General features: G+C 52.6%; 1 protein-coding gene across 4 annotated transcripts; it reads left to right on the top strand.

The window, feature by feature from the left end:
- The first annotated feature begins 775 nt into the window (after positions 1-775).
- On the top strand, positions 776-27,095 carry GNG2 (G protein subunit gamma 2). Of its 4 annotated transcripts, none has more exons than XM_055716655.1 (4): positions 776-994; positions 21,862-21,928; positions 23,142-23,257; positions 24,289-27,095. In XM_055716655.1, the coding sequence occupies exons 3-4, from the start codon at positions 23,171-23,173 to the stop codon at positions 24,415-24,417; spliced, it is 216 nt and encodes a 71-aa protein (XP_055572630.1). In that variant the 5' UTR covers positions 776-994; positions 21,862-21,928; positions 23,142-23,170; the 3' UTR covers positions 24,418-27,095. The 4 variants fall into 4 exon arrangements, with proteins under 4 accessions (XP_055572630.1, XP_027659324.1, XP_027659323.1 ...); XM_027803523.2 differs by lacking the exon at positions 776-994 and adding an exon at positions 14,983-15,130; XM_027803522.2 differs by lacking the exon at positions 776-994 and adding an exon at positions 21,429-21,604.

The following is a 27,095-nucleotide window of genomic DNA, read 5'->3' as shown; positions in this document are numbered from 1 at the left end:
GGCATACGGGCTCACATTGATTAAAAAGAAAATACAAAATTCTGAGTGCTGGGTGTTGTGCCGAGCAGGGCTCTGGTGGGACAGGCAGAGGGGTTCAGATGGGAGCTTGTGAGCTTGGAAGGGCTCGAGGGGGCCAGGAGGGGGCTAGGGGTGCCAGGGGGCTGGGGGCTGGGTCAGTCAGAGCAGAGGTGTGAGTACTGGAGGGTTTGGGGGGCTTGGGGGACAGAAGAGAGGAGCCAGTCATGGGGTGTTTGGAGCTGTGAAGTGGGTGTGGGTGTGTGAAAAAGGGCAGGGATGGGAGCAGGGGGGCTGTGGATGCAGCGGTGGGTGGGTGGGGTGTAGGGGGTGTGGTGGATGCAAGGGGCGTGGGGTGCAGGATGGAGGTACAGTGCGGGGGTGAGGCTTGTGGGACTGGTGTGTAGCATGTGTGGGGTGCAGGGTCGGGGGGGTAAGTGGTGGGGACAGGGACAAGGGGCCGTGGAAGGGGTCGGGGATAGAGACCAAGACAGGGACACGGGGAGGGTAGACACAGGGAGTGGGCCTGAGGCAGGGTGAGGGGCAGGGGCAGGAGACAGTGAGGTCTGGAGAAAAGCGAGCTGCAAAACCCGGGGAATCGGAGAGGAGAGCAGGAGGAGGAGAAGGAGGAGAAGGAGGAAAAGGAGGAGGAAGAGGAGGAGGAGGTGGAGGAGGAGGAGGAGGAGGAGGAGGAGGTGGAGGAGGAGGAAGTCGGGGCCGAGCCGCTTCCTGTAGGCAGAGGGATGAGCGCAGACAAAGCTGGGTGGGGACTCGCCGCTCGGGGCTGCTGCTGACCACCCTCCTCCTGCCTCCGGCTCGCATCCCTCCTCCCGCTGCCCCTCCACCCCTCCCACTCTCCCTCCCTCCATCTCGCCATCCATTCATCCATCCATCTCGCCATCCATCCATCCATCCGTCCCTCCGTCCCGCCGCCGCCGCCCGCCCCGCGGGGACTCGGGGCAGGACCGCCCGCCGCCAGGTACCGCCGGGCACACGGGGGAAGCCGGGGCTGGGGGCACTGGGAGCACTGGGAGGACTGAGACTGGCAGCCCTGGGGCACACTGGGGTTGGGCAGGGCGGTCCCGAGCCCCGGCCACCCGCTGCCAGCGGGCACCGAACCGCTCCACAACCAGCAGAAAATCCCCATCCCAAATAGCCCAGGGGGTCAATCCACCCACCCCACCCCCGCTGCCCCACGGGGACCTCCAGTCCCGGGTGGCGATGGCACCTGCGGGGGCGCGGGGTCCCCGTCCCGCGGGGCGGGCGGCTGCGGGGCTGGGCGCAGGGGAGAGGTACCTCGGTACCTCGCACGAAGAGTTCAGGCTCCCCAACAAAGGTTGGATTTAGAGGGTTTGATCCTCAGTTAATCAACTGATTTGCCATCACAGGAAAGGCTTTTTCCGTGGATGAATGAGACGTAGTGTTCTTTCTTTCTCTTTTTTTTTTTCCTTCCCTGGGAAGGCAGGGTGAGACTTTCCCAACCCCAAATCCCCACGGCAGCCTCAGTAGGGATGGATCTGACCCAGCCTGGCTTAGGGGGGGCGATTTGGGGGTGATGGCCGTGCAGGCAGAGGGGCACCCCACCCCGCCATCCCCACAGCGGTAGCCCTCTCATCGTTTCAATGAAAATCCTGATTTTTCCCAGCGGTGGTTTGTGGGGTGAGTGGTTCAGGTAAAGTAATCCTGGGAAAATCGTCGGTCAGCTGGGAAGATGTGCTGGGGGAAAGCCAGGCTAGGGCTGGCTTGTGCCATCAGGAGAGGAATTTGGCAAAAAACTTTTGCCTTCTTGCCTCCTCGATGGAAAATTAATTTATATTTAAGGAAAATCTCGAAGCAGAGTGACCCCCCGCCCATTACTAATGAGTTACTAATGAACTTAAAGCATGCTACCCCCGAAGGGTAGTGACTCAGAGCATGTATTATCTGCCACTGCTGTTGTACCTGCTCCCTGCAGGTTTTTTTATTTCCCTTTTTCCCCGAATTACCAACCAGCCAGCGCCCCGCCAGCAAGCCCATGCTCCCCGGCCACCAGAGGGAAAGGGGTGGCAGCGGCACGTACTCTGGCAGCAGGCTGGGGCCAGGCACAGAGGATTTTTCCTTATAACTGGATTTCCCTGAATGCAGCTGGAGCATGCGATTTTAATCCTCTTTTCTACCATATGGCCGCTGGCTGGATTTAAATATGACTCAATTAATTATTGCCAGGAAAGCCCTGGGGCGAAGCCTTTCTCTGGGAGGATGTTTTGAGATGTACCCAGGGTTATAATGGGGCTTTTCTCACCCCATGCTGTGGGGTACGGGGACACGTGGCTCAGCCCCATCCTGCCCCAGCTCCTGTGTTGGCCCCGCCAGGCCAGGCATCAGCCATGTTGCTCCCTCAGTACCAGTTTTGGTGCTTTTTTTGGCTTTTTCAGCCTTGCGTTTGTTTGCAAGAGGAAGCAAGGGCTGCTGCTGGCACCACGTGCTGCTGGCTGTTCACCTGTGACACAAGTTTGGCAGTCTCAGCATTGCCTGGATGACAGCTGGAGTCAGCCTCACATCTGAAACAGGGTATCCCTAGCTTGGGGGTACCCACAGGTCCCCCCACCGCTAGCATGACACCCTTGTGCACCCATCCTCTCTCCCACATTCCCTGGGAGCTGCAAGCTTTGCTCCCAGCAGTGCATGTACTGGCATGAAGGATGCTCATTGCATTTTCTCCTGGCTCCTTGTAGTCATGAGCTGGTGTTGGCCCTGTGTGGGGCATGGTTTGCATGTGGGCTTGGACGAGTGGCCATACCGTGGCATGGCTGGCGCCAGAGGAGATGATAACTGTGGTGCATCAGCACCTGGCACAGGGCTGCCACGCGGCACGGGGGTTATCGAGACCACGAGCAGGCAATTGCAGTGTGGTGCCCGATGGGTTTCCCATGGGTAGATGGCTGCGAGCTGGTGACGAAGCTCAATTACTATTATTTTTAATCTGCAAGGTAACCTGCTGCTTTGCCACCCTGTGACAGGGTGTCTGTGAGTGGAAGATGTGATAAAAAGGCAAACTTTGCAAGGGTGGGCAATGCTTTCCCACCTGGTGGCCCTGCAGTTGCAATGTGCCCACTAGGCTTCCAGTGCTTTGGCCTCTGAACAGTGGTGGCTGAGGCTCCACTTCTTTTGAAACCCAGTGAGTCATCAAAGGAGGACAGCCAGGCGCCGGTGCAGGCTGTTACCATAGTAATTAGGGCTGGTGAGCCAGCATCAGTGCCCTGCAGACCCCCCACACCCCAGAAAAGCGCTGCCCGGGGGTGGCCATGCCTCTCCGTCCTGCACATCGGTGCCAGGATGCTGGAAGCTGGTACGCTTGTGACGCGTATGCTGCTGCTGGGGACCACAGGGCTGCACCGCCTGCTCCCTGCCGCAAGCCCATTGCCCCGGTTTGGGTTGGGAATAAGGGGTTTGCCCCAGGAAAGAACAGTTTTCAGCATGAGTTGCATCAGTTCTCAGCGTGACTTCTCCAAGTGTTTCATTCCTGTGCCTGGAATGGGATGCGGGAGTAGGATATGGCCGTGTGCATTCACAGCCGGCGCAGAAGTGGGAGGAACAAGCAAGGGGTTTAGGGTGGGTTTTCAATTTTTCTGTCTTTTCAGGCTCTTTTCTCATTGTTTCTTCCTCTCTAGTTTCTTGCTCAGCTGTTTGTTGGGAGCTGCTGGGAGGGGGGATGGGATGAAAGGTAGAGGGAGATGCTACTGCAGGGCTGGGTGTGGGGTGCAGCATGGCTCATTGGCAAGGGGATTTTTGTGCTTGTCCTTGTACAGTTTTATTGCTTGCTCACCTCCAGTGGGGCTTCAGCCCTTCCTCACGCATATTTTTTTCTTCTGCGTGCAACATGCATGGTGCAAACACCCCCAAACCTGGTCCTTTTAAAGCAGAGGATCAAACTTGCTCCCCCCCAAACTCATGGGAAGAAGTGAAAGGGGGGGGCTGCTTCTGCTGCTCGTGGGGGAGCGCGTTGATGGCTGTGGGGGAACGCAGTCTGTCTCTTCTGGCTTTCCACACATGCTTGGCACAAGCCGTTTGGCACTCACCCTGTTCAGAGGCAGGTCTGAGCTGGGGAGAAGGACAGGCTCCAACTGCTGGGACAGCACAGATTTGGCTCTGCAGAGAAGTAGGACATGCTCCAAAACCCATCCGAAGTCACTGGGATGGTGTCCGTTGAGCCTGGGCTTTGGGTCAGGCCAGTAATTAATTAACAATGGCTTTGATCAGAGCTGTGCAGGTGAATCACCAGGGCTTTGCAGGCTGGGAGGCAGCTGGAGCTGAATACAGCCAGCCCCTGGGCTGGGCGAGGATGTGCAAGGATGCGGCCGTACTAAGGCTGAAGTCTAAAATCATGCACCTCTTGCATTTCATGTAGGTATGATGGACTAAAAAGCACCAAACCCAATTTTTCAGAGGCTCAGCGGGGAAAAAAATCCCTGAAATGGCATCATACCAAACCTTAAAAAAATTGTCACCTTGATATTTGCATATAGTTGAGAAACCCTCAACAATTCCTGGGCAGCAGCTGTACCAGGACCTGCATATCCACCAAACATAATTAGTTTTCACCTTATCTCATCCTTCCCTTGCTTTTTACACAACTGTTTTCTTCCCCTGTTGTCTGTTGTCATCATTGTAACTCGGGCTAATCAGTTTATCCAAGGGAAGGTCCAGGCGCTGCTCTGTTGTGGTCAGCGCGTAACGGCATGGTGAGGAGGTCTCTGGTGGTGGCTGATGCTTTCATCTGGCAGCCAAAAGCCAGCTGAGCTGTGGGTTGGTTACTCTCAGGGTGCTGCTGTGAACCCCGAAGTGCTGTACCTGGCACGGTGTGGAGGTGCTGCCATGGTGGATAACCTCCTTTGTCTGAGTTGGTGCCTTGGTTTAACAGGGTTGTCATCCTGCTCTTGCTTGCACTCCCAAGGGCTTTGGGAGGGAATGTTGGCTCTGTCCCTCTCATGATGCTCCCTATGAGTGGCTCTCCTGGCCAGGAAGGTCCTGGCTGGGCAGCTGGGTTTGTAAGAGGGAGCAACTTGGGTGGGAAGGAGCAGCGTTGCTTGAGCCTTGGGGCTCATCAGGGATCCCAAGTATCAGTGCTCCTTCCTGGACCGCATAAGATTGTACCAAAGGGGAAAAATCCCTGGCACAGCATGGGATATTCCCACTGTAAACTGCTGTGTTGCTGGTTTTACCCCATGCCGCACTGCTCAGCATCCCTCCTCCTGCTGCCTACAGCATCCCGCCTCTACCCCGGGGCGGCTAAACCCCAGCCCCAAAACCTGGCCGCTGCCTGCTGTGGCCTGAGCTGCCTCCCTGCCCTGCCTGTGCCCATCCCTGTGGGCAGAGCCGCCAGCTGCAGCGGGGGACCGCAGGGACATCGGTGCCCCATGCCACCGCCGGTGCCTTTGCGCAGAGACACAGACCTAATTATGGAAGATGCCCGGAGTAAGTCGGTGCTGAGAAACCCTGTTCCTCCGCCTGCCCACACAGGAGCAGCTCAGCAGCCATGGCGCTTCCCTAGCTGGCACCTTGGGGAAAATAGTGATGCTTTTTGGGTGGGTTTGTGCACTAATTATATTTGGGTCATTTCAGTGCTACCATGCCTCTCTGTGTCAGCCCTGCTGTCTCAGGAAACCTGTGCTCCCCTGGCAATGGGCTGGGTATGGGCTGAGTCCTGCAGCCAGATTGGTCCCTGCAGCATCCCTGGCATGAGGCTGTCCTGGTCCTGCACCTCCTCGGGGCTCTGAAACCACTGTAGAGTGGGAACTGGGGAGGGTTTCACCAGTGGTTTGGGTTTTATGCTAAGTCACAGTGAATACCAGCATCACTCCAGCTCCGGGCTTGTGCAAGGGCAGGATATGTGCTAACACTGACACCCAAGTTTGCTGATTCTCTTAATAAAAATTTTTATTGGCTTATTTGCCAATAAGCAAACATGGTCTTGGGTCCTTGCAGCCAGGGAAAAGCATCAGGGACAGGAGCACTTACAGCTCCCCGAGCCTGGGGACAGGCAGGGTATCCCTGTGCACCCATCAGCACCTGCAGGGATGCAGAGAAGCCGTGTTTTCTCTCTCTTGCCTTCTCCCATCTGAGCTGTGTCCCAGAGGAGACCAGGAGCTGAAGCTGGATGAAGTGCAGGAGCATTTAACCTGTTGCAGCATCCCCCTGGGATGGTACGGGGAGCACTGCCAGGCATCTGAGACTCCCAAGCCTGAGGTCTGATCCCCTTAAGGGGGATGCTGAAGGGATGCTTCAAGCTTCAGTCATCTTAAAACCTTCCCTGTAGCCATGAATTCTTGCAGATTGGGTGTGTTGTGCTAACTGTGCGTTGGGAGGAGTTGTGCTTTTTGGACCATTTTGGGTGAGGAAGCACCAGCCACCAGCAGATGCAAGATGCTCGGTATTGATTTAATTCCTTTTTGGTCCCATTGTTTTTGGTTTTGCTTTGGAGTAGGTACAGTGAAGGGAGGGAAGCAGGATAAAGAAGGTGTTGAGAGTCAGAGAATGGATCTCAAAGGCAACAGGGGTCTCAGAAACGTGTTTTCACAATGCCATAATCAGCAGGGGATGCCAGGACAATGCCAGTGTGTCTCTGCCTGTAGCAGGTGTCATTGTCAGGGCTTTGTTGTGTTTACAACCGAGATGCCCGGTTTGGGGTAGAGGTGGAGTGAGGATCACCAACGAGATGAGCTTTGGGCTCTGGGCTTGTCGCTCTCCTTCCTTGGCACCATCAGATGGGTTTGTGTTTTCCAAGGGCTGAACCCAAACTGAAGAGCTGTGGCATGGCTGCCTTGGCCTTAGCCTTGCCATGGGGCTGGGCTGGATTGCCTCAAACCCTCCGCGGTGAGTGATCCATCACCCATGGCAGGGTGGAGAAGAGTGGGATGGTGATCACCAGCCAAGTTGGGGTGGGGGGCCAGGCTCCAGCTTGCTCTCCCCACTGCTGTCAGCAGGAGGAAGGCAACACGTGAGCTCTTTCAAGGCAGAAATCACCTTGCAAGAGTTTATTCTCCATTTCGATGTGTTCCTCCTCAAGCAGACCTTGGGAGGAACAGGTGGGTATTGGGGGTGCAGGAGAGTAAATAATTCATCCATCATCTGCTGGCTCCGGGGGGACCTGACAGCACCTGCCAGTACCCAAAGGGGCCGACAGGGAAGCTGGGGAGGGGCTTTTTACAGGGGCCTGGAGTGGCAGGACAAGGGGGAATGGCTTTAAACTGAAAGAGGACAGATATAGATGAGATACGAAGAAAACATTTTCTACTGTGAGGGTGGCGAGGCGCTGGCACAGGCTGCCCAGAGCAGCTGTGGATGCCCCATCCCTGGGAGTGCTCAGGGCCAGGCTGGATGGGGCTGGGAGCAACCTGGGCTGGTGGGAGGTGTCCCTGCCTGTGGCAGGGGGCTGGAACTGGATGGTCTTTAAGGTCCCTTCCAACCCAGACCAGTCGATGATTGTATGATTTTTCTAAGACATTATGGGGGCATGGGCAGCCCTAGTGCTAGTACCTGCTGGGAGGGGGATTATCACAAGTGTTTCCTCTCTGTAGCCTTGGAAAGCCCTGAAGTGTGGCCTGAATGTACCGTGAGCTGCACAAAGCTCATTATTCACCCTTGAGGTGAGCTGACTCAATCTTTAGCTGCTTGGTTGTAAACTTCATAACATTTCCTGCTCGCTCTTCTTATCTGACAAAACCAGACCTCTCGTGATCTCCATAAAGTTTCTCTTGAGCAGAGCTGTGCTCTGTGCTGCTCCAACCACAGCTGCTCATGGAAAGTGTCTTGGGCTGGTGCTTCCTCCCCACCCCACAACGTGGTTCTCATGAGCCCTGAGCTGCTGCAGGACAGCAGATCCTTTATAGGATGCCTCCTGGTTCCTAGGGCCCAGCGGGTGTGCAGAAAGCATCTGACCATCACATTTGCACAGCAGAGACTTCCTCACCCATGGCCACTCATGTGCAAAGAGGATGGGTTTTGTCCTTACAGTTGGGTTTTGGCTTCCTTAGCTGCTCTGGAGAATGCTACATCAGCACATCCTGTGGTTTTATCTCACTTGCATTATGGTTGCTTTGGCTCCAAGGGCTCCTTTGCTTGTGTCGGCTCTTGAGTTTGACTCATTTTGGCAGGAGCTGGATGAAGGATGTGGGGAGATGGTTACCTCTCTGTGACATCTTGAGCAGGGATAAAGGAGTGGGATGGCTGGTTTTGCAGATGGAGTTCAGGCTGTTGATTGCCTATACTGGGAAGGTGTGTTATGGAAAAAGTCTCCAGCTATGTTTTTGGCTGTCACCAAGCAGGGATGTGTTAGTCCTGAGAGTTGGTGGCCATGGGGAGAGCTGCCCAGGGATTTGTGCCACCTCCCTTCATTTTCCTGTTGTTTTCTGGATCTTCAGGGTCTTTCCAGTGAGCAAACAGGGGTTTTGGTAACAAACCAGCATGGTCAATGGCTCGTTTAGGTTGGAGGGGGCCTCAGGAGGTCTTTGGTCTCACCTCCACGTCAGAGCAGGGCCAACATCATGGGCAGATCAGTGCTGTCCCCATGGGCATCATATGAGCCCATGTGGGTCCAGGTGCCCCCAGGGTGTCATTCAGAAGTGGCCAGGTCTTCACGTCTGTATGTTCCTTCTTGGGGACTTCCTACTCCCTCGCTGGGTCTGCAGTGGTTTGGGGCCCTTAGAGGGGGTCATCAGCCACTCACAACCTGTAAATTTGTTTGGACCTCTTCTAATCAGTCTTGAGGAGTGTGTGTCTGCTGATGGAGTAGCTCCGCTCCAGCTGGCAAGCGCCCAAGCAGAGGTCTCTCACCTTGGATGGGAAAGTGTTGAGTGGTGACCAGGTCTTGTGGAGTCCATCAGTTTGTGTAGGACCTGACAAAGATGCCATGGTCTGGTGGCTGTTCCGTGGGGCCAGAGCTCCAGCGTGCCCCGAGGACAGCATTTCAGAAGGGCTTTAGGTTCAATTATTCAAGTCACGCTGACCTGATTGCGCTTCATCCCTTGTATTTTTAATATCATGGAGACGTGATGGTGTTTGTGCAGTGCTTGCAGGGCTGGTACCATCAAAATACATTGCATTATTTATCAGCTGATTTAATATAATTGCTGCTCAGCCTCACATCCTCGCTTGGGGGGTTTGTATTCGTGTCCGGTGCTTCCCTCGCTCCCCAGCTAATGCTGGCAGGGGGGACCCTGCTTCCTCCCTCCACACTGCGCGAAAGGGGAATAAAAAGATTATTTTAATGCAGCAGCCCAGGCTTATGGAGAGATATAAGCAACAAATAAGGGTGGCACTGATTTTGATTTTTCTTTTTTAAGCCTAAATCTAAGCCCTGTGTAAGTGTTTCCATTAATTGATGTAAAAGTTAGGCTGGCTTTGAATTGATGCTGCTCCTCCATCCTACCTAGAACCAAAAGCTGGCCCTGCAAAGAGCAGCTGCCTCCACTGATTTTCATAGCTCACGCTGGGAAAAATACAGAAATCAACTGCACAGCCCCACGCTGAGGTCTCCCAGCAGCCAGGTAGGCAGGGAAAAGCACTTGCCCTTGTGAAAGCAGCTCGCAGAGCAGCGGGGCCAAAACACAGCGGCTCCAGCGTATTTTGCAGGATTAAAGACCCGGGAGCAGGCGTAGGGGGGATAAATGAAGCCCGTGGGGCCCATGGCACAGCCAGGATGGATTGTTCGCCGGCACAGGAGGTATCAATGCATGGGTAGGGAGGGTGAGCCGGCAGGGGCAACGCCGTCTTGTGCTGCTTAATCTGGGGTTTGCACAGTTTCTTTAGCTTTAAATTCCCCCCCCCCTTTTTTTTTTTCCCAATGCTTGATATTGCAAGTGTGAAAACACCACCCAGCCTAGCAGCTCTGGGGTGGCTTTCTCCTCCCGTCTGCGTAATATCAGTGTTTGCTGGGCATGTGTCATTTCACGATACAGCCAGAATAATGTGTGGTGGTAAAAGCAGGGCCGTTGACTCAGCAGGAGGAGTGGCAGGGATGCTTTGCCTGCATTTTAAGGGGAAAACAGGCTGGTTCAGGGATTTTGGGCTCCGTGGGAAAAGCAAGATGATGTGTGCGGAGGTTAGTATTCAATGAGTGTGCCAGAGAGGGGGTGAGGATGGAGACGGGCTCAGCAAGCCAGGGGAATAGCATGAAAAAGGCTGTGAGGGCACAGCTCTGGAGAGAAAAGCGAATTTTGCTGTTTTGCCAGAGCTTGTTGTGGTCAACAGAAACGCAGGTGGATCACAACTTGGGCAATGGGAAGCTGCCAAGCCCACGGCCACAGTGCTACCGACTCCCAATCTCCCTCCGTGTCCCTGTCCCAGTTCTGCTGTGGTAGCCGTGCCCTCCTCTCCTCATTGCATCGGGAGGGACCCAGGTGTACTCACTGCCTCCATAACTGGGTCCTACTTTAGACAGAAATTCATTAGGTTACAGGGGCAAAAAAAAAAGCAAAAAAAAAAAAAAAAAAAAGCAGCAGCCGTGGGCCACAGAAGTTAAATTTAATTGAGATAATATGGGTCAACTCACCAACCGAGGACAGAGGAGTAACCTATTTCTCCCCAGCCAGCCCCAGCTAACCTGGTTTGCAGCACTGCCAGGGCTCTGCATCCCTGCCCGCATCCCTGCCGTGGACTGTCAGCTCGGAGAAACCCCCCTGGTAGCCTCAAGCTTGCCAGTGGGGAGATTGCAGGCCGTGCAATGCCGGAGCCAGTGCAAGCCGCAACAAATTACTTCTCAAAGTTATTGGTTGTTATTCTGTACTTTCACATAGGAAATTTTTTTTCAGTTTTGAGGTTTTTTTCCTTCCCCCCTACCCCCAGAAACCTGCTAAAATTGCCCACATTTAGTGGTGATCCTTCACCTGCAGCTTGAGATCCAGCCATCAGCATATGCTCTACTCATTTAACCAGGCATCTTAGTGATGCTGTAACACAAGAGCTTTGTAGTGAAACCTTTGCAGGGTAACTATAGCTGGAAGATACAAGGGGTTACTCCATAACCTGTGCCTAAAGCACACCAAATCTCAGACAGCAATTACAAAGCTCTCCTGTCTCCACGTGGTGCATCCACCATTTGAGTCATGGCTCTAAAGGCACCAGCTCTGGATGCTGTAAAAAAAAAACTGAAAAAAAGAAAGAAAAGAAGGAATAAAAAGCTCTCAGCCTTGCTGCTTTGATGGCAGGGATGGGAAAAAATACCCAACCAAACCAGGCAGCAGCTCCAAGGCTTTGCTCTACTACAGCAGATAGGCTGTGACCTGTTTGCTGTATTTGAAGCTTGAAATAGAGCCTTATGAGTAATGTGGTTCAGGTGCTTATCACTAATTAATTAATTCTTTTGTACAGTGGATACCTAATTAAAGCAGTCTAAGGTAATTCCTGGGGGGGCTTAAAAACTAATGGGATGGTTAAGGGTGTTGTTTCTTTGCTGATGTAAGTTGCTGGGTGATTCCCAGCGGCTGGGAAGGGTTATTAGGCTTCATGTGAGTGTTACTTAAAATAAAATTCTAATAAAGGTTTGATTTGGGTGAAATCACTGGAGAATGATTTCTCACTGCAGCGATTTCTGCAGCCGAGGACTTCACATGCTGGTGAAATTATTTGGGCAAAAAGGCGAGGCTGGTGCCTTGTCAGCCAAAGGAGCAGTTTGGGGTTTATTTTAGCTGGGATGAAAAATACTTTGCAGCAGGATGAGCCGAGCAGCCTGGCACCATGGCAGGAGCTATGGCAAAACCCACGTGCTCCTTCCGAATTCCTGGGAAAGCCACAGGGAGGCTACCCCCTAAAATTGGGATGTTTTAGCCAAATCAGGGCAACAGAGTGGCTTGCCCCAGTTCCTTCGGGGTGGCTGTACCTCTGCGCTGGTGGGCAGGCAGTTGGTAAGTCACCGTGGCCTTGAATTCAGGGTGGCTTTGTGTGAGGCTCGGGGTGGGTTTGTCCCTTTGGGAGCAGTGTTGACACAGCCAAATAGCCAAATCGTTTCGCAAATGTGGTGCTGGGTGAAATGCCTCTGCCTTACAGCTTTTTCCCTTTGCTTTCAAACCTCGTTTTGCACCTTCCCCTAAAGGTCTTGTTCTTGACCCTGGCAAATACTTAAAAGCAGGATGTTAAAAACTGAAACCCAAGAATGGATCAGTTAATTAACATGAAATAATAGCACTTGGCTGCTTCCCTTAATTAAGGGTCAGGAGTTCAAAGCTGTATGAACAGATGTTGAGCTCCTTTTCCTGGTACAGAAGCTCATTGCTTCCTTGGCGGCTTTAACCATCTCTCTTTTTCCTGGGACAAGCAGCAGCGAACAGGGATTTCTCAGCAAGGTGCGTACAAAGAATTTATTTCAGAGTCAATTTGAGTTGATTTGGGGAAAGAATCAAGAAGTGAAGGAATTGATAAGTCATAGGTACGATAATGCTTCTAATTAAAGGGTGATTTTGGTTTGCTAGAGGTGTCTCCATGGGGGAAAAGGAGCTTTTTTTTGAGAGTTTCTGCTCTTTTCTGGCTAGCTAGGAAGTGATGCATGTTCCCTAGACCTAAAGGCTCCTTTACAGCAGAAACTTCTGCCCTGTGAAGAAGTAAGGGACTACCCAGCGTGCTGCCACTTCATCGGTAGGGAACAGGTTTCAGGGCAGGGATTTTGGTAGTCAAGAGGCGATTTGGATTTCAATGGCAATTTTTTAATTGGCGAATTCATTCATTCTTTTACTGTTTAGCTGCTGCTCCACCGTTGCATGGGTGTTTGTAGTGCTGGGTTACCACCAGCTGCCCCTGACATGGTTATATCAGGGTCACTCCAGCCTGGGAAGAGTCATGCCCTTGGTATTTTGCCAAGTCAGCCTGGCATAATAATAATCCTAATAATTATTATTATATATTAATAGATAATATAATATCCTATATTATATAATGCTAATAATAATCAGGAATAATTCTAAAGGAAGGCTTTGCTGTGTTATATAGCATGGGTACGGTGCATTATAGAAGAGGAACTAGTCTTTTCCTTGGCCGTTCCTGCAGTAGAAATGCAAAATAATATACTCAAATATTTTCAAGGACATCTGCATAGTATTTTAACCAATGTTAAAAGGTGCATTGGCCAGGGCTGCAGGTAGTGCCATTATTCTTCAGCCTGGGCTGACACTGTGCAGGGAAGAGACCCTCGAGCACAGGAGAAACCTGCAGGCTTATGGTACCCCAGAGCTTAGCAGCTGCGTTTCCAAGGCTTCCATGGACCTGATGGGAAGAAATCTGGGTGTCTGACTTGTGGGAGGATGTGGGACCACAGAGGAGCCCCACACATGGTGGGGGGAGGAGGGCAAGTGAGATCTCTGTGCTGGGACAACAGGCATGTCGGAAGGGGAGGTGGGTGATGGTTGGGGGGCTCCCAAAACCACCTGCAGGACTGCAGGGCAAAGTGTGACCCATCCGTGTGTCCCTCCTCGGCACTTCTCCTCTCTGCCTGATTCCCTCCTTCTCTTTCCCGTCTTTCTTGGGCCATCTGTGTGCTGGAGACACTTTTGTCTATCCAGGGAACTTCAAAGATTGAGAGATGTCTCCATCTTCCAGCGTGACACAGAGGCTGGGGATGCCCTAGGCTGTGTGGGTGCTGCTTTGCAGGAGGTAACCAGTGCAGCATTTCTGAAAAACCCAGGTTTTCTGGGGAGCACCAGTGTTTGGGGGGAATTTCTGAAGCTGCATATTCTCCTCTCAGGCAAGTTGCATAAAAATAAAATGCAACATGTTAGTGTTTTTTTAAAATATGGGCAGGATGAAGGCTAATTGCAGCTTGCACAGGGGGCAGCCATGTCGTTCACTTGCAGGGCAGGGGCTTGCTGTGTTCCCACTCCTCTGATCATGTGCACTGTAGCGAGCCTTCAGTTTTCTGCTGGCCTCTGCGTATGTTTTAAAGTTTTGTTAAAAAAAAAAAACACAAACCCAAAACAAAAAAAAACCCCACCTAACCCTTAAATCATTTTCATTTTCAGTGAAGTGCAGCGGTGGCATTGCTCAGCTCTGGTGGAAACCGCAGAAGTGTAGTCTGTGCTTCAACCTGCTGCTGCAGGAGAGCCTGACAGGCAGGGCTGGGGATGGTGTGACAGGATGTGTGCCCTTATCTGTCCCTTCTGGTGTGTCACACCAAAATGTGACAGCCAAGGCCTTTGTCTTTCCGTGCCGCAGCATAAGCAGATAGTGGGGAGCCAAGCAGGCATTGCCCCTGCTTGTCCCCAGGCAGCATCCCCGTGAGCCTGTGTGGGCTCTGAGAGCATGATGAGGGGCTGACCAGAGGTCAGAAGTGAGTCAGCGGAACAACGAGTGGTTTTAATTTGAATGAAAACTCAGGCTGTGGGAAGAAGGTGATGCTCAGCTGCAGCTTTACTTGCTTGGACCCCTGGACCACATATTTGGGCATCCTTATGCCCCAGTATATAGCCAAGCTCCCAGTTGCACCCATCCTCCCAGTGCCTGATCTGCGCACACTGCTGGGTTTGTCCCTCGTGCATTAAAAACAAATGCTTTTTCCCAGGGTTTTCCCCCAGATGATGGTGGGGCAGCTTTTCCTTCCCGGGGGTACGCCTGGGTACAGGGCGGGGTGGGGCATCGCACAGCTTTTTGGCATGCGCGAAATCTCCAGCTTTCTCAGCCAGGGTAACAATGCTGCTGTTAAAGCCCTGACCTGCAGCACGAGGATCAGCAACCCTGGCACTGTTCCCCTGGTGCTGGAGCCCTGTGCCGACCCCGGAGCAGGCTGGTGCTCCCTCCCTGCGGTACCCAGCCGGAGAGAGACACTATTTCCTATGAATGATGGCAGGAGGCTCCAGAGCAGATGCCCCAGGCTGTGCTGTCTGGTGGCTGGCCCTTCACCCAAATAACCTCTTAAAAAAAATATGAAAAAAACCAAGCTAAAAAAAGGAAGTTGAGGTTGGTTCCTGTTTGCCTTCATTTTGAGCCGTTAGGATGCCTGTGAGAAAACAAAAAGCTGAGATTCTCACTTATGTGTGACACCCACGGCATGGTGACTTCTCCAGGCAAAAGGAACGGCCCTGCGAGACCCAAAATGTCCCCATAGGGTCAGAACTGCCTGGCTCCATCACAGCTGCCCCCCGCCACTCCTCTCCAGGTCTGTATGTGTCTCTTGGGAAGGAGGTTTCTCCTGGAGCCTCAGCCCAGGCGGGCTGTGCTGGGACACGCTCAGCTCTCCAGACGGATGCTAAAACCTTTACTGCTTGCAAACTTCATGGAAAAACATACTATTGACTGCAGATATTAATGAAGTCTGGGCTGCAGTTGCAGTTGGCTGCACCAGCACGAGGTGGATGGAGTGAACATCCCGAACCAGGCTCTCTGCAAAGCCAGCTCCAGCACCAAGCTCTTTTTTTAATGCCCCAGCAAAATCAGGGAAGAGGAAAATCTTTGCTGCAGCTCCCTCTCGCTCCGTATGCTTTGCACTGCCTTGATAATGAGATTTGCCAGGGGAGCCAGGGCTGGCTGAGCCACCAGCGGGCTGGGTCTGACTCTGGTGCTGCTTTTGGGGTGAAATATGGCTGCATAAGGCTGCACAAGGTTAAGACAGGCAACAGACTGGGCATCCTCCCCAACTGCCGCAGAAGCAGGGGGAGGTCAGGCACTGAAACCTGCTGACCTGGCCGAAACACTGGCATCAGGGCCAACACGGGCACCCATCCCACCTCGCCCCTCTTTGGCGGGAGAGATCGGATGCTGGTGTGATAACGAAGCTGTTCCCATGGAAACTGGCTCGTTTTCCACTCCAGTGTGTTCCGATTTATTTATTTATTGGCCAGCATGTCTTTGACCTGCAAGCTGCTTTTTGATGATTTAAACACTGTATTGGACGTCGAGCATAAAAAATGGATGTTGGAAAAGGGAATAAAATTCCTGTGGATGGCTGGTGGGAGCTGTGGCTGAAGCCACCACTGAGGATTGGGGTCCTCTGCCCCAGCAAAGCGGAGTTATGGGAGCCCATGGGCACAAATCTAGCTCATATCATTTTCTTTGCTTAAGGAAATAACGAAACACATGTAATTTGGGCGTATTAAGGCTCCTTTCCCAGCCAGGCCTGTAACTGCTGTTGAGATCAATGTGACTACACCAGCTCCCACCCCCTGGAAGCATGGCTTTGCTATTTTCTTTTTGTCTGTAATAATTTTATATTTTTCTGTATATGTTTAGTAATTGGTTTTCAGCTGAGTCACCTATTTTTAGCAATGACTTTTAGCAAAAGCAACAGGATGGCTGGAAAAGCCAGCCAGCCCTGTGCAAGGGATTCCCATGCTCCAGCCGGCTGGTGAGCCACAGTGCTGGCTACAGGGAGTGACAGCACGGCCATACGCTCCGGTATCCGTTCTGGATGCCACATCACACCTGGTTTTTCATAGAATTATAGAAAGATTTGGGTGGGAAGGGACCTTGAAGACCATCTAGTTCCAACCCCCTGCCACAGGCAGGGACACCTCCCACCAGCCCAGGTTGCTCCCAGCCCCATCCAGCCTGGCCCTGAGCACTCCCAGGGATGGGGCATCCACAGCTGCTCTGGGCAGCCTGTGCCAGCGCCTCGCCACCCTCACAGTAAAGAACTTCTTCCTCATATCTCATCTATATCTGTCCTCTTTCAGTTTAAAGCCATTCCCCCTTGTCCTGCACTCCAGGCCCCTGTAAAAAGCCCCTCCCCAGCTTCCCTGTCGGCCCCTTTGGGTACTGGCAGGTGCTGTCAGGTCTCCCCGCAGCCTTCTCTTCTCCAGGCTGAACAGCCCCAACTCCCTCAGCCTGTCTCCACAGCAGAGGGGCTCCAGCCCTCTGAGCATCTCCGTGGCCTCCTCTGGACTCGCTCCAGCAGGTCCATGTCCCCCTGATGCTGGGGGCCCCAGACTGGACACAGCACTGCAGGAGGGGTCTCACCAGAGCGGAGCAGAGGGGCAGAATCCCCTCCCTCGACCCGCTGGCCACGCCGCTGGTGATGCAGCGCAGGGTACGGTTGGCTTTCCGGGCTGGGCCATGCTGAGCTCCTCGTCCACCAACACCCCCGAGCCTTCCTCAGGGCTGCTCTCGATCCGTTCTCTGCCCAGCCTGTATCTGTGCTTGGGATTGTCCTGACCCATGTGCACTTGGCATTGTTGAACTTTATGAGGTTTGCATGGGCTCACCTCTCCAGCCTGTCAGGGCATGGGGGCAATCCTGGCAGCGCCGGTGGCATTCACCCACTTTGCTACTAATTGGGTGGAAAATGCTGGTGCAGCCGTGATGGAGAGCATGACTTTTCAATGGAAACCAAGAAGCAGGGAGGCTCCTGCTTTCACTTGGAAAGGAGCCGTTCTCAGTGGTGGGTGATGCCGTGCGGTGCTCTGGGAGCTGCTTTCAGTCCTTACAGTGAGGAATGGCGAGTTCTGCCCTGGCAGATGTCAGCACTTTCAGATTTATTCCTGCGGAGCCACTGCTTTTCCTTTCGTTTCGGCTGGAAGGTGTGGGGAGAACGGTTTTCTGCAAAGCAGAGAAAAACCCGCTGGGGGGTGAAAAAGTCTGCAAAATTGGGTGCCAAGAGAGGATGTGATCCACAGGTTTAAAAATGCAGGGGACCCCAGTTGAGTGGGCAAAGGCTGCAGGCGCCCAGGGACACAGGAGGTATCTTGTGACACCAGTAAAACCTCACTCAATGCCCATTTGCATCTTTAAGAAATGCTTTGCAAGGGTGCCAGTGTCCCAGCCAGGGTTAGCACTGCCTTTGAACAGTGACGGACCCAAGCCAGTGCAAAATGTGCTTCAAGATACCCCTTCTGTAATGATAGCTGCCTATTTCAGGTTACTGGACCCTTAAAATGCCATTTTTTTAAACATTCAGGAGAATTCTGGTCTCCACCCACGTGCAACTTGAGATAAAACCCAATTGAAAGGGGGAAGAATGCCAGGGGGGAGGTTTGGTCAGATTTTGTGGGGTTGGGGCTGGCGATGGGGCTGCTGCAAGGCTTGTGGAGCCTGGAAACCCCTCCGCCCAGGTGCTTGCTCGGCAGCCTCTCAGCACAGCCCTGTGCAAAGCAGGCGGCAGCTTGTGCTCATGGGGAGCTGGCAAACGGAAGGCTAATTACTCTTGCAAGCAGGGCTGGCAGCTGCAGGATGCCAGAGCCCCACAGGAGCCCTGTTTGGGAGGGAGGAGGAGGAGCATGGCAGCTTAGCAGGAGGGCACGATTGCTCCGGTGTCAAGAAATGCTCCTTTTGCAGTGGGTTTTTTGGGTTGTACTCGGCATTTTGCCTCACTTCTCAATTGAGGTGGTGCCGTGGCGATGCAGCTCATGCCAGAAGGCAGTGCTGGTGGCTCACCAGGCTGGAGCTGGATAGGGCACAGTAGGCAACTTAGTAAATGAATTTACTGCTGTCTTAAACGAGTCTCTGGAGGCTGAGCTGTGTGCTGGGAGGATGGATGGGGGTCAGTGCCTCTGTGCCAGCTTGCTCGAGGATGGGGGGGCATGGGAGGAGAGCCAACGGCCTCCCTTGGGTTAGCAGAATATTGAAGGGGGGTGCAAGATCCATAAATGTGCTGGGAGGGAGAAATGCATCCAGAAAGCAAGGTAGATGTGATTAGCTTCCTGGGATGGAGGAGGGCTGGTTGTCCCTTGTCCCAAAGCATTGGTGCCTTTTAATGTAGAGCAAGTTAAACCCCAGTCTCATCCCATCATGCAGCAGCTCGCTGTGGGCACGCTGGGACAGCAACAGTGGGCATCTTGCCGGCTCGGTTTTGTTGCTCCGTTGTGGGTAAAAGCTGAAGATTTCAGCAAAGCCAGACCAAACAGACCAAGAACAGACACAGCCATTAATGCTGGATCAGCGCCCTGACATCAGGGGCATCCCTTAGCCTTCGCCCAACTAAATCCCAAGTTTTGGTGCCTGTTTTGGCTGGGTGCCACTGATGAAAGCAGAAAATGTCATTCAAATATGTCAATGGCTCTTCGTTAAACAGAGGCAATGACAAATTAGGTGGTTTTTTGGAGCACAGGTACAGCTAGCAAAACGTAGCAGTAAAATTTCCAAGCCCAGACATTTCTTACAAGCACTTTTGCATCCTTTTAAATGAATTCAACCTCTTGCCACATGCAGTAAATAACCCATGACCCCTCTGCACAACAGACAAGTATCAAAACAACCTGGCAACATCCTGAGTTGTAATTACAGTAGAGCACCCAAAAGAGACAATATTCATGTACTGTACATGCTAAACATCATTAGTATGAAAATCAAATAGCATCCTTACTCATTAACCTGTTGGCTCCAAGGCAGGGATCCTATTATCCAGGCACACATGCCATTAAGTGGGTGAAATAAGATGCCATCTGTATTCCCTTGTCAGTGTCATTAAACCCTTTTCTTTGCAGACAAAGTTTAGCACAACAGCATCGGGTGTGAGAACAGCCCCGTGACAATGGGGGGATGGGGAAATATTGGGAAGCATAGTGATTTTTAGCTTTGTGCAGGGGATGGCTAGGCTCAGGAGCCAGGCTCTGCCAGCTGGAGGGGACCTAAGGGTAAATGGGAGCAATGTTGCAGGCATCGGCATGTGTCCCTCCTGTGTGATGGCTCGTTTTGCGCTTGCTCAGCCCCATCAGTCCCCGTACAAACCCACTGTGTCCAAGGGCTGCCGTCACCCCGCCATGCTGGGAATACCGGGATTCCCTGAATGGGGTCAGGCGGGCTCGCTGCATTCCACCGTGTCTCCAACCCTGGCTCTGAAAGCTTCTGTCCCAGTGCCTGCCCACAGAGGGATGTGACACTGCTAGGAAATCAGCTCCTTGGAAAGCAAATTTCCTTCTAACAGCCATTCTCAAATATTTTGGCATTTTTCCTCCAGTCTGATGATTTATGTACTTTCCGGGGTGGTTTTAATTTGTCTGAAGTCTGACGCTCTCAGCATCTACTCACTATCTACTTAAACAAGCATTTGCTAGTTCAGCATGTAGTCCAGCGGCAGGCAGCCCCGCACCTCCTTGAGTCCTGGGGAAAAGAATTAAATACACATATTGCTTTGGTGTGAGGCAGCGTTGCAGCTGGGTGAGTGCAGCGGGCAGCTGCCTGCAAGCATCTTAGTCACCTTGGTGCTGCAGAGGAACTGCCATGGGGTGGTTTGGTGACTGCAGTTAGTAGTACAGAGGCACTGTGGGTGGAAGGAGAAGTGGATGCTCTAGCAGCTGGGCTTGGCCTGAATCAAATCCAAACGATAAGGCATGGAGGCCTGGGGTTTATTCCTGGTGGCTCCACACCCTCTTGGGGATACAGCAGGGTGTCCTCATGTTGGGACTAAAAAAGCTGCTTTTGTGGGTGCCCTGTTTGAACAGTTTCGCTGCTGCCCAGGTGGTGCCTGCGCTGTTGGAGGGGTTGTTTTTCAGCTGGGGATATTCATGAGCTCACTTCAAAATGTCACATGCTATTTTTTTGTTATTGATGTTGAAGGAAGCATGCCTGGCTGCTTGCAGCGTGGAAACACTGTAAAACCATCATTAGCCCCAAACTGGTTCAAGTTTCTCCATGAAGTACCTGTAGAGGGGCTGAGCATGGCTGGCTCCTGGCGATGCCAGGGTCCTGTGAGCCGGTTGAGCTGCCACCGGATCCCCAGCATCAGCCCTGCAGCCCTGTGCGTGGCAGAGTGCTCACACAGATGTCCCCTCCTCTGTCCCAGCAGGGTCTTGGTCTTCTCCGGCTTTGTTTTTGGAGCTGTCTTTTCCACCTTAGTGCTTCTAGGGCTACGTGTAGTAAGAGCATGGGAGGGTTTCCTTGCATCAGCGTGGTAGCAGGGTTGGATATATATGTTTTTTAAAAAAAAGATCAGGACTGTAGCAGCCTCTCTGCTTCATACAGAAGCTCTCTGCAGTCCTCCCCGCTCCCTTCCGTGACATTAACCTTCAGTCCCAAGTGACTCCCTGCTACTGGCACACCAACAGACCACAGTCCTCTGTATGATATGACACAGCATCACCAAGAATAACATTTGCTGCATTAGAAAAGTCTCTGCCGCATCCAAACCACACAATGGTGTCTTGGTTGATGTGCGCCTCAGTGTACCTATATGGCCACCAGCTTTCCCACCAGCCCAGCACCGGCTGTCATGCCAGAAACGCGGTGGCATCACCGCTGCCATCCGCTTCGTGGCTTTGCAGGGAGAACTGAAAGCGAAAGCAGGAGAGGGGCACCCTGATAGCTTGCTGCTCAACCGCGTCTCCAGCAAAACAAAATGTGGCAGGGAGCTGAGAAAAAACCAGCGTGGAACAGTGCACATGCTTTAGTGAAACCTCAAGCAATGGCACGGAGCTTTGCCCGATGACAGCAGACCCAGCCAGGAGATCAGGCTGTCAGAGGTGCTCGGTGGGAGCTAGGCTGTGGTGAAGCGGGCAGGATTTTGGCAGCCTTCCCCAGGGGATGCCCTTTCTGCCCTGCCACGTGCTCTGCGCACCAGACAGTTAAATTGCATCCCCACTCACAGTGCATTCTTACAGCGTCTTCGGATGTACCGTAGGGCTCGTCACAAGCTGGGGAACAGCTAAAAGCCTGGCTGCCAACAGCTCTCGGATAGTTGCCCGCTGACTTGAAACCTCCTCCTGTGCTGAAAACCTTGCTGCATGTGAACACATAATGTTGCTGGGTGGTTGTGCTTGGAGGGTAATGGATGGTGGGGGCGGGGGGGATAGAGAAGGAAACCCACAGCCTTTCGGCCTCCCTAGCAGGGCATGGGACTCAGTGTCTGCAAGGGCTCTGGGTTTCCTGGTGCCATAAAAAATGTATTTGTTGTGTTGACTGGCATCACATAAGCAGCAACCTAACCTGACTCCTTTTTTTTTATATTCTCTTTATTTAAAGGTAGCGAACAGCCAAGAGGAGCAGATCTTCCCCTAGAGGCACAAATCACCGGAGAGACCTGCTTCTGGTAAAAAATAACTCCTCCTCGTGCTCCCCAATGGGCAGGGGGTGGCTGGGAAGGGGCTCTCATCCTGAAATTCCGACTGTACCCCAGCACGACTCGCTCTCCAGTCACCTCCGAGCATGGACAGCTTGCTCAGTGCCAGGCTGCTTTTTTCTGTAGGTCCCAGGATGAGCCTCTGCCCAAACACCCTTATATCCCCCGAGATGGGCTTGAGCTAAACATGCCCACAGCTTTTCCGTGTCCTCCCTAAAATGCCACAAGCTCCTTATTTTAGGGCTGTGCCATCCTTGGACTATCGCCCAAGGGGCCGGGGGGGGGGGCGTGGGCTCGCTGCACCCTGCTATTTCTGAACATCCCTGAAAAAAAACCCATTTTTGAGCTCACAGGCAGCCCCAGCCAGGCAGGGGCTGGTGCAGCATGGCTGTGCCTCCACTGTGAAATACTTGCTGCTTGTAAAAACATCACTTGCTGGAGAAGCTGAACGCTGGGTTTCTGGCCGCTGCTGCCAGAGCTCACGGCTGTTATAAGGTAACGGAAGAACATCCGTGATTGAGACGGCGTGGACTTAATGAGCGTTCCCCGCCTGCCTGGGCTCGAAATCTCAAGAAACAGGAAACTCCAGCATCCTGTTTAGCATCTCAATATTCAAGTTGGCAGCAGGGACAAAGCAAGGGAGGCCAAGGGACACCGGACGAAGGCTGGGCACCGGCTCAGGGCTGGGTGATGTGCCTGGCTTGTGGCAGGGGAATGAGCCCAGCACGGCAGTTCTGGGCAGTGTGGGGCTGCTCAGGGAGAGCCTGTTCTCTGATTTCCTTTTGCCTTGTTGCCACCACAGCCTTTAATGTAACAGGAGAAGCTGAGGTACAGCTCAGCTGAGGTCCTGCTGCTGCAGGTTATGCTCTAGAAGGTCCCAGTGTCCCCTAAGCATGGCTTGCAGGATGATGGGGAGGGCACAGCAGGGTACCACAGGCAGCATGTGACTGTCCACACACCCACAAAGGCTGCCAGCTTGCTGGGTTTAGACAAGGGTCTAAACATAGAATGAAACGCTGACTGAAATGCCTGGGTCTGCATCTCCCATCCTTACACCTCATTCACATGGCTCGGCTCGAACAGCTCTAGTCACGCAACCCCAGCCCATCAGGTGGGGGTTTCAGGGCTGGGAGCAGCTCTCTGCCCAGACCAACAGCTCACCCCCATGCATTTGTGTCCGCAGCCCATCCAGAGAGCACACCTGGCCTGCCCATGGCTAGCAACAACACTGCTAGCATAGCGCAAGCCCGCAAGCTGGTGGAGCAGCTGAAGATGGAGGCTAACATCGACAGGATAAAGGTAGCGTGGCTTGGGAGTTGGCTGTCAGCTCAGAGGGATGCTGCGAGGTGGCATTTGCTGCTGAGCAGCTGCCAAAAGCATGCTGCAGGAGCTGGAATGCGGTGGCGGGCAGTGTTTATGGAGAATGCTCGTCTGAGTGATCCCAATGGCTGTGGCTGAAGGCTGCGGGATATGCTCGCCCATGGAAAGCAGCTGGAAGCATCACCTGGAGCCCTGCTGGGGGGTGGGAAGCTGTGACTCTCCCCAAGGCATCTCACCTTCTTGGAAACAGGTTAAACCCACGCTATTTGTCACATTTGCTCTTAAAACTGTCCTTTGGGCAGTGCCTGGTGCTCAGGCTTGAGGTTAGCGGGGAAACTCTGAAAGCAGCCTTGTCCTGATGCTTCTTTCCTACTGCAAGTCCAATCCTTCCTGGGAAATGTTTCTTCTGCTCTGCGGCACTGAAACTGATGCTTCTGGGCATGCAAAAGCTTTATTGGCTTCAAGCTTGAGATCCCAGATGATTTATCTTCTCCAGTGAGGTTGTTTCAGACAACAGCCGGTCCCAGGGAGAGAGGTGCTCTGGGGCTGGCTGCTGGCTGCAGGCACGTCAGGGTGCTTGCAAGTAAAACCTCATCTCTCAAGGCCAGGGTGAGCTCTGGCAGCTCAGGAGCTGCTGCTGTGTCCTGAATAAATAGTGAGGTCCGTGGCTGAGGGCAGCAAATGTTGCTATAGCAGCTGCGGATGTCCCTGCCGAGGGGTGTGGGGGAGAGCTGGCAGGGATGCGGTGCCTACTAAAGTCGGTCCTCGCTATGATGGATCAGGTGAAGGATGTGAATGGGTGATATGAAGGATGCTCACGGGAGCGCATGTTGACGGGTGAGCTTAGAGCCCAGAGGTGAAAAACCAGCCTCACCAGGGATGTGCTTTTTGGTGGGGGTATGATGTTACCTGCCCAGGGATGCTGCAAGCCCAGACCCAGTGATGGAATCTTTTGAGGTGGGATGTCCCCAGAACAGCCCGTCCCTAATGTGGGGCTCCTTCTATTCCAGGTGTCAAAAGCAGCAGCAGACCTGATGGCGTACTGTGAAGCCCACGCCAAGGAGGACCCTCTATTGACCCCTGTCCCAGCCTCAGAAAATCCCTTTAGAGAGAAGAAGTTCTTCTGCGTGATCCTGTAAACCCTCGAGAAGCCTGACCGGCACTCAGGCCACCCTGAACACTGATGTAGAGTTTTTAGGAATGGGAACAACCTGCTAGTCTGCAGAAATTAAAACAAAAATAAGTAAAAATACATGGCCTGGAAGCTACAGAGATGTGCATGTTTAAAGAACCTGGCCACCTTTGGGGGAATAAGATGATCTGCATTGCGAGGCAAAAGATCTGAAGTCTGTAGAGTTGCCTAGAAAGAAAAAAAAAACATGTAAAGAATAAATTTGTGTCACTTTTCTGCTCACAAAATTGTTCAATTGTTCCATATTTAAAGCACCAGAGCTGTGCTGAGCAAAGTAACTGCTAAGGATGTGTATAACCTTCTTGGAATGATATTGTTGGTTTCTTTCCAAAATATTATTTTTTATTTAAGTTGTCAGATATATAGCGACAGGTTAGATGACTATGATGTTACTCAATGTTCGGTCTTGTGCTTTTTAATTTCTGGCGGTAGGGTAGCACAGGGGTTGAGCAGTCCCACGGTGGGTTAGCAAGGACGCCGGCAGCTCCTGCCTGCCCCCCACGTGCTGGCAGCTCCATGTTTCTAGTGAACCCCACTTTCTTACATTTTGTATATGGTTAGCTTCGCTCTGCAAGTAAAAGTGAATCATGTGTTGTGGTTGGTGCTTCATACTCCTGTGACGACGTTCGGTGGTAGTGCATGAACGTTTATCTCTGTTCATCTGCTCCAGACTTTTCTTTTCTATTGTTTGACACCACGTGCTGGTGGAAGAAGCTGTAGGGAGGAAACCAAGGTGATTCTGAAAGCAAAGACAACTCCTGCGATGCCTTAGACGTGCTTGAAATACCTCCTGTGTTAGGGTAGGTGCCAGCCCCCCAGGCACGGTGGCTCGGGGTGGCCCTTGCCCCAGGTGTCACAGGGTAGCTAGAAATCTGAAAATCAAAGTCGACCACTTCTTTCCGGGTCTTTCCTCTTCTCCTACACCTCTGTGCCTCTGCCCTCCTCGCTTGGTCTGTGTCCTGCCCTTTCAGCTTCCCAGCAGCATCTCCTCCTCTTGGGGCTGGGCTGGGATGCTGCCCCATGGGTGGATGCTATACTACCATGGGATGCTGCCCCGCAGTGGGATGCTGCCCTGTGGTGGAATGCTTCTGCCCCTTCCTGCACCCATCAGCTCTCCTGTTCCTGCTGCTACCCTGCCACAATAGGTAGGGGCAGGGGAGCAGCGTGGGGAGCCGTGGGGCCACCCCTTCACGGAGGTGCCTGATACCCTGTTTACATGCAGCCTGAACTCTGCGTCAGGCTGGGGAGTTATTCCCAGGTCCAGTTCATCCACCATCAGCGTTTTGGGGGGACACATGCCACCTTTTTTGGGTCCGCCTGAGGTTAATAATTTTGCGGACGTGGCTTGCCTCTCCTTTCCACTGCTGAACACCTCCTGGCTTTCCCTGCTCGTCCACACTCCTGGGAAACTTTGGGAATCATAACTTGGGGATCTGCGAACAAAGTTAGGTGGGTATCACATAGGGGGGTTGGGGTCTGCAGTGACCCCACTAAACTGTAGTTCTGAATCAGGTATCAGCTTAAAAATCCCTGTGGATTCAAGAGGGCAATAGTCTTTAGGTACCTTTCGGTGAATCTTTCTAGCCCGTAACAAGTGCATTTTGATTTTTCTACCTTTTCATACTCTTTTTCTAGTCTTCTACAGAGAAGACCAGTTGTTCTTAAACTGGACTCAAAACTTTTGGCATCTGGGAATGTTTATATGACACGAATAGCCTAGATGGTCCCTGGCTTCCCATGGTGGCTTTTGCGCCTCCCCCCACCCCCCGCCCCGCCCCGTTTCAATCTTTTTACTACAGCTCACGTAGCTTTAGGATGAAGGACGGATGAAGTCATTTGCTCTACAGCTGGTTTCACTCTTGGTGTTACAAGGCAGACGTGTAAATACCCCGTCCTGGGTTTGTCTTTTCTTTTTAATGCTGATTGACCGTCACAGAGAGTGAAGCGTAGCCAGTCTGACCCGGGGCTTACACCCCAACCCTTCTCAAATGCTGTCACGAAGTGGTTTGTAATAATTTTTTTAACTACTTGCATATTTTACAACTTGAATTCTTAATAAATAAATGAAGAAATAAAGCTGCATGAAGAGTATGGGGCAGGGGGGAAGGGGGGAGGAATTTTGAATTAGCCTAAACTACTCATTGAAGGTGTTTTACGTTGCTGGTCTTTATTTTATGTTGGTAATGGTGTTGACATTGGTGTGCTGCCAGGTATTTCACCCCAGTATTTGTATTTACACAGATACGCCCTTGTTAGCCAAGTAGAGATCACCTGCCAAGACCGTTTCCCCCACCCCCCCACCCCCCCGCAACAAAAATACCAGCCATCTCTCCATCCTGATGCTGTATTTCCAGCGTGGTATCAAATGACATTCAACTCTACCCCCAGGCTTTTAAAGAAAAATATCTGGAGTACTGGAAAAGGACTTTTTTTTTTTTTTCTGCCAAGGTTGCTGGTGGCGGGGCAAGTCTGTCCCTCTGGTGCCAACCTGCTGTTGCCAGGCTTTTGGGGAGGGGGTGGCTGTAACCGAAAGCCAGTGCGGGGAGGTCGGCATTGTGATGTAGCGCATCCCCATCCCACGTGGTCTGTGTATTTGTTGGAAATAAAATTTTTGATTTGTTTCAA

This window comes from Falco cherrug, chromosome 7 (assembly GCF_023634085.1).
Source record: "Falco cherrug isolate bFalChe1 chromosome 7, bFalChe1.pri, whole genome shotgun sequence".
Classification (NCBI taxonomy): Eukaryota; Metazoa; Chordata; class Aves; order Falconiformes; family Falconidae; genus Falco; species Falco cherrug.
The sequence above is the reverse complement of the archived record's forward strand: the minus strand, read 5'-3'. Positions and strand labels throughout refer to the sequence as shown.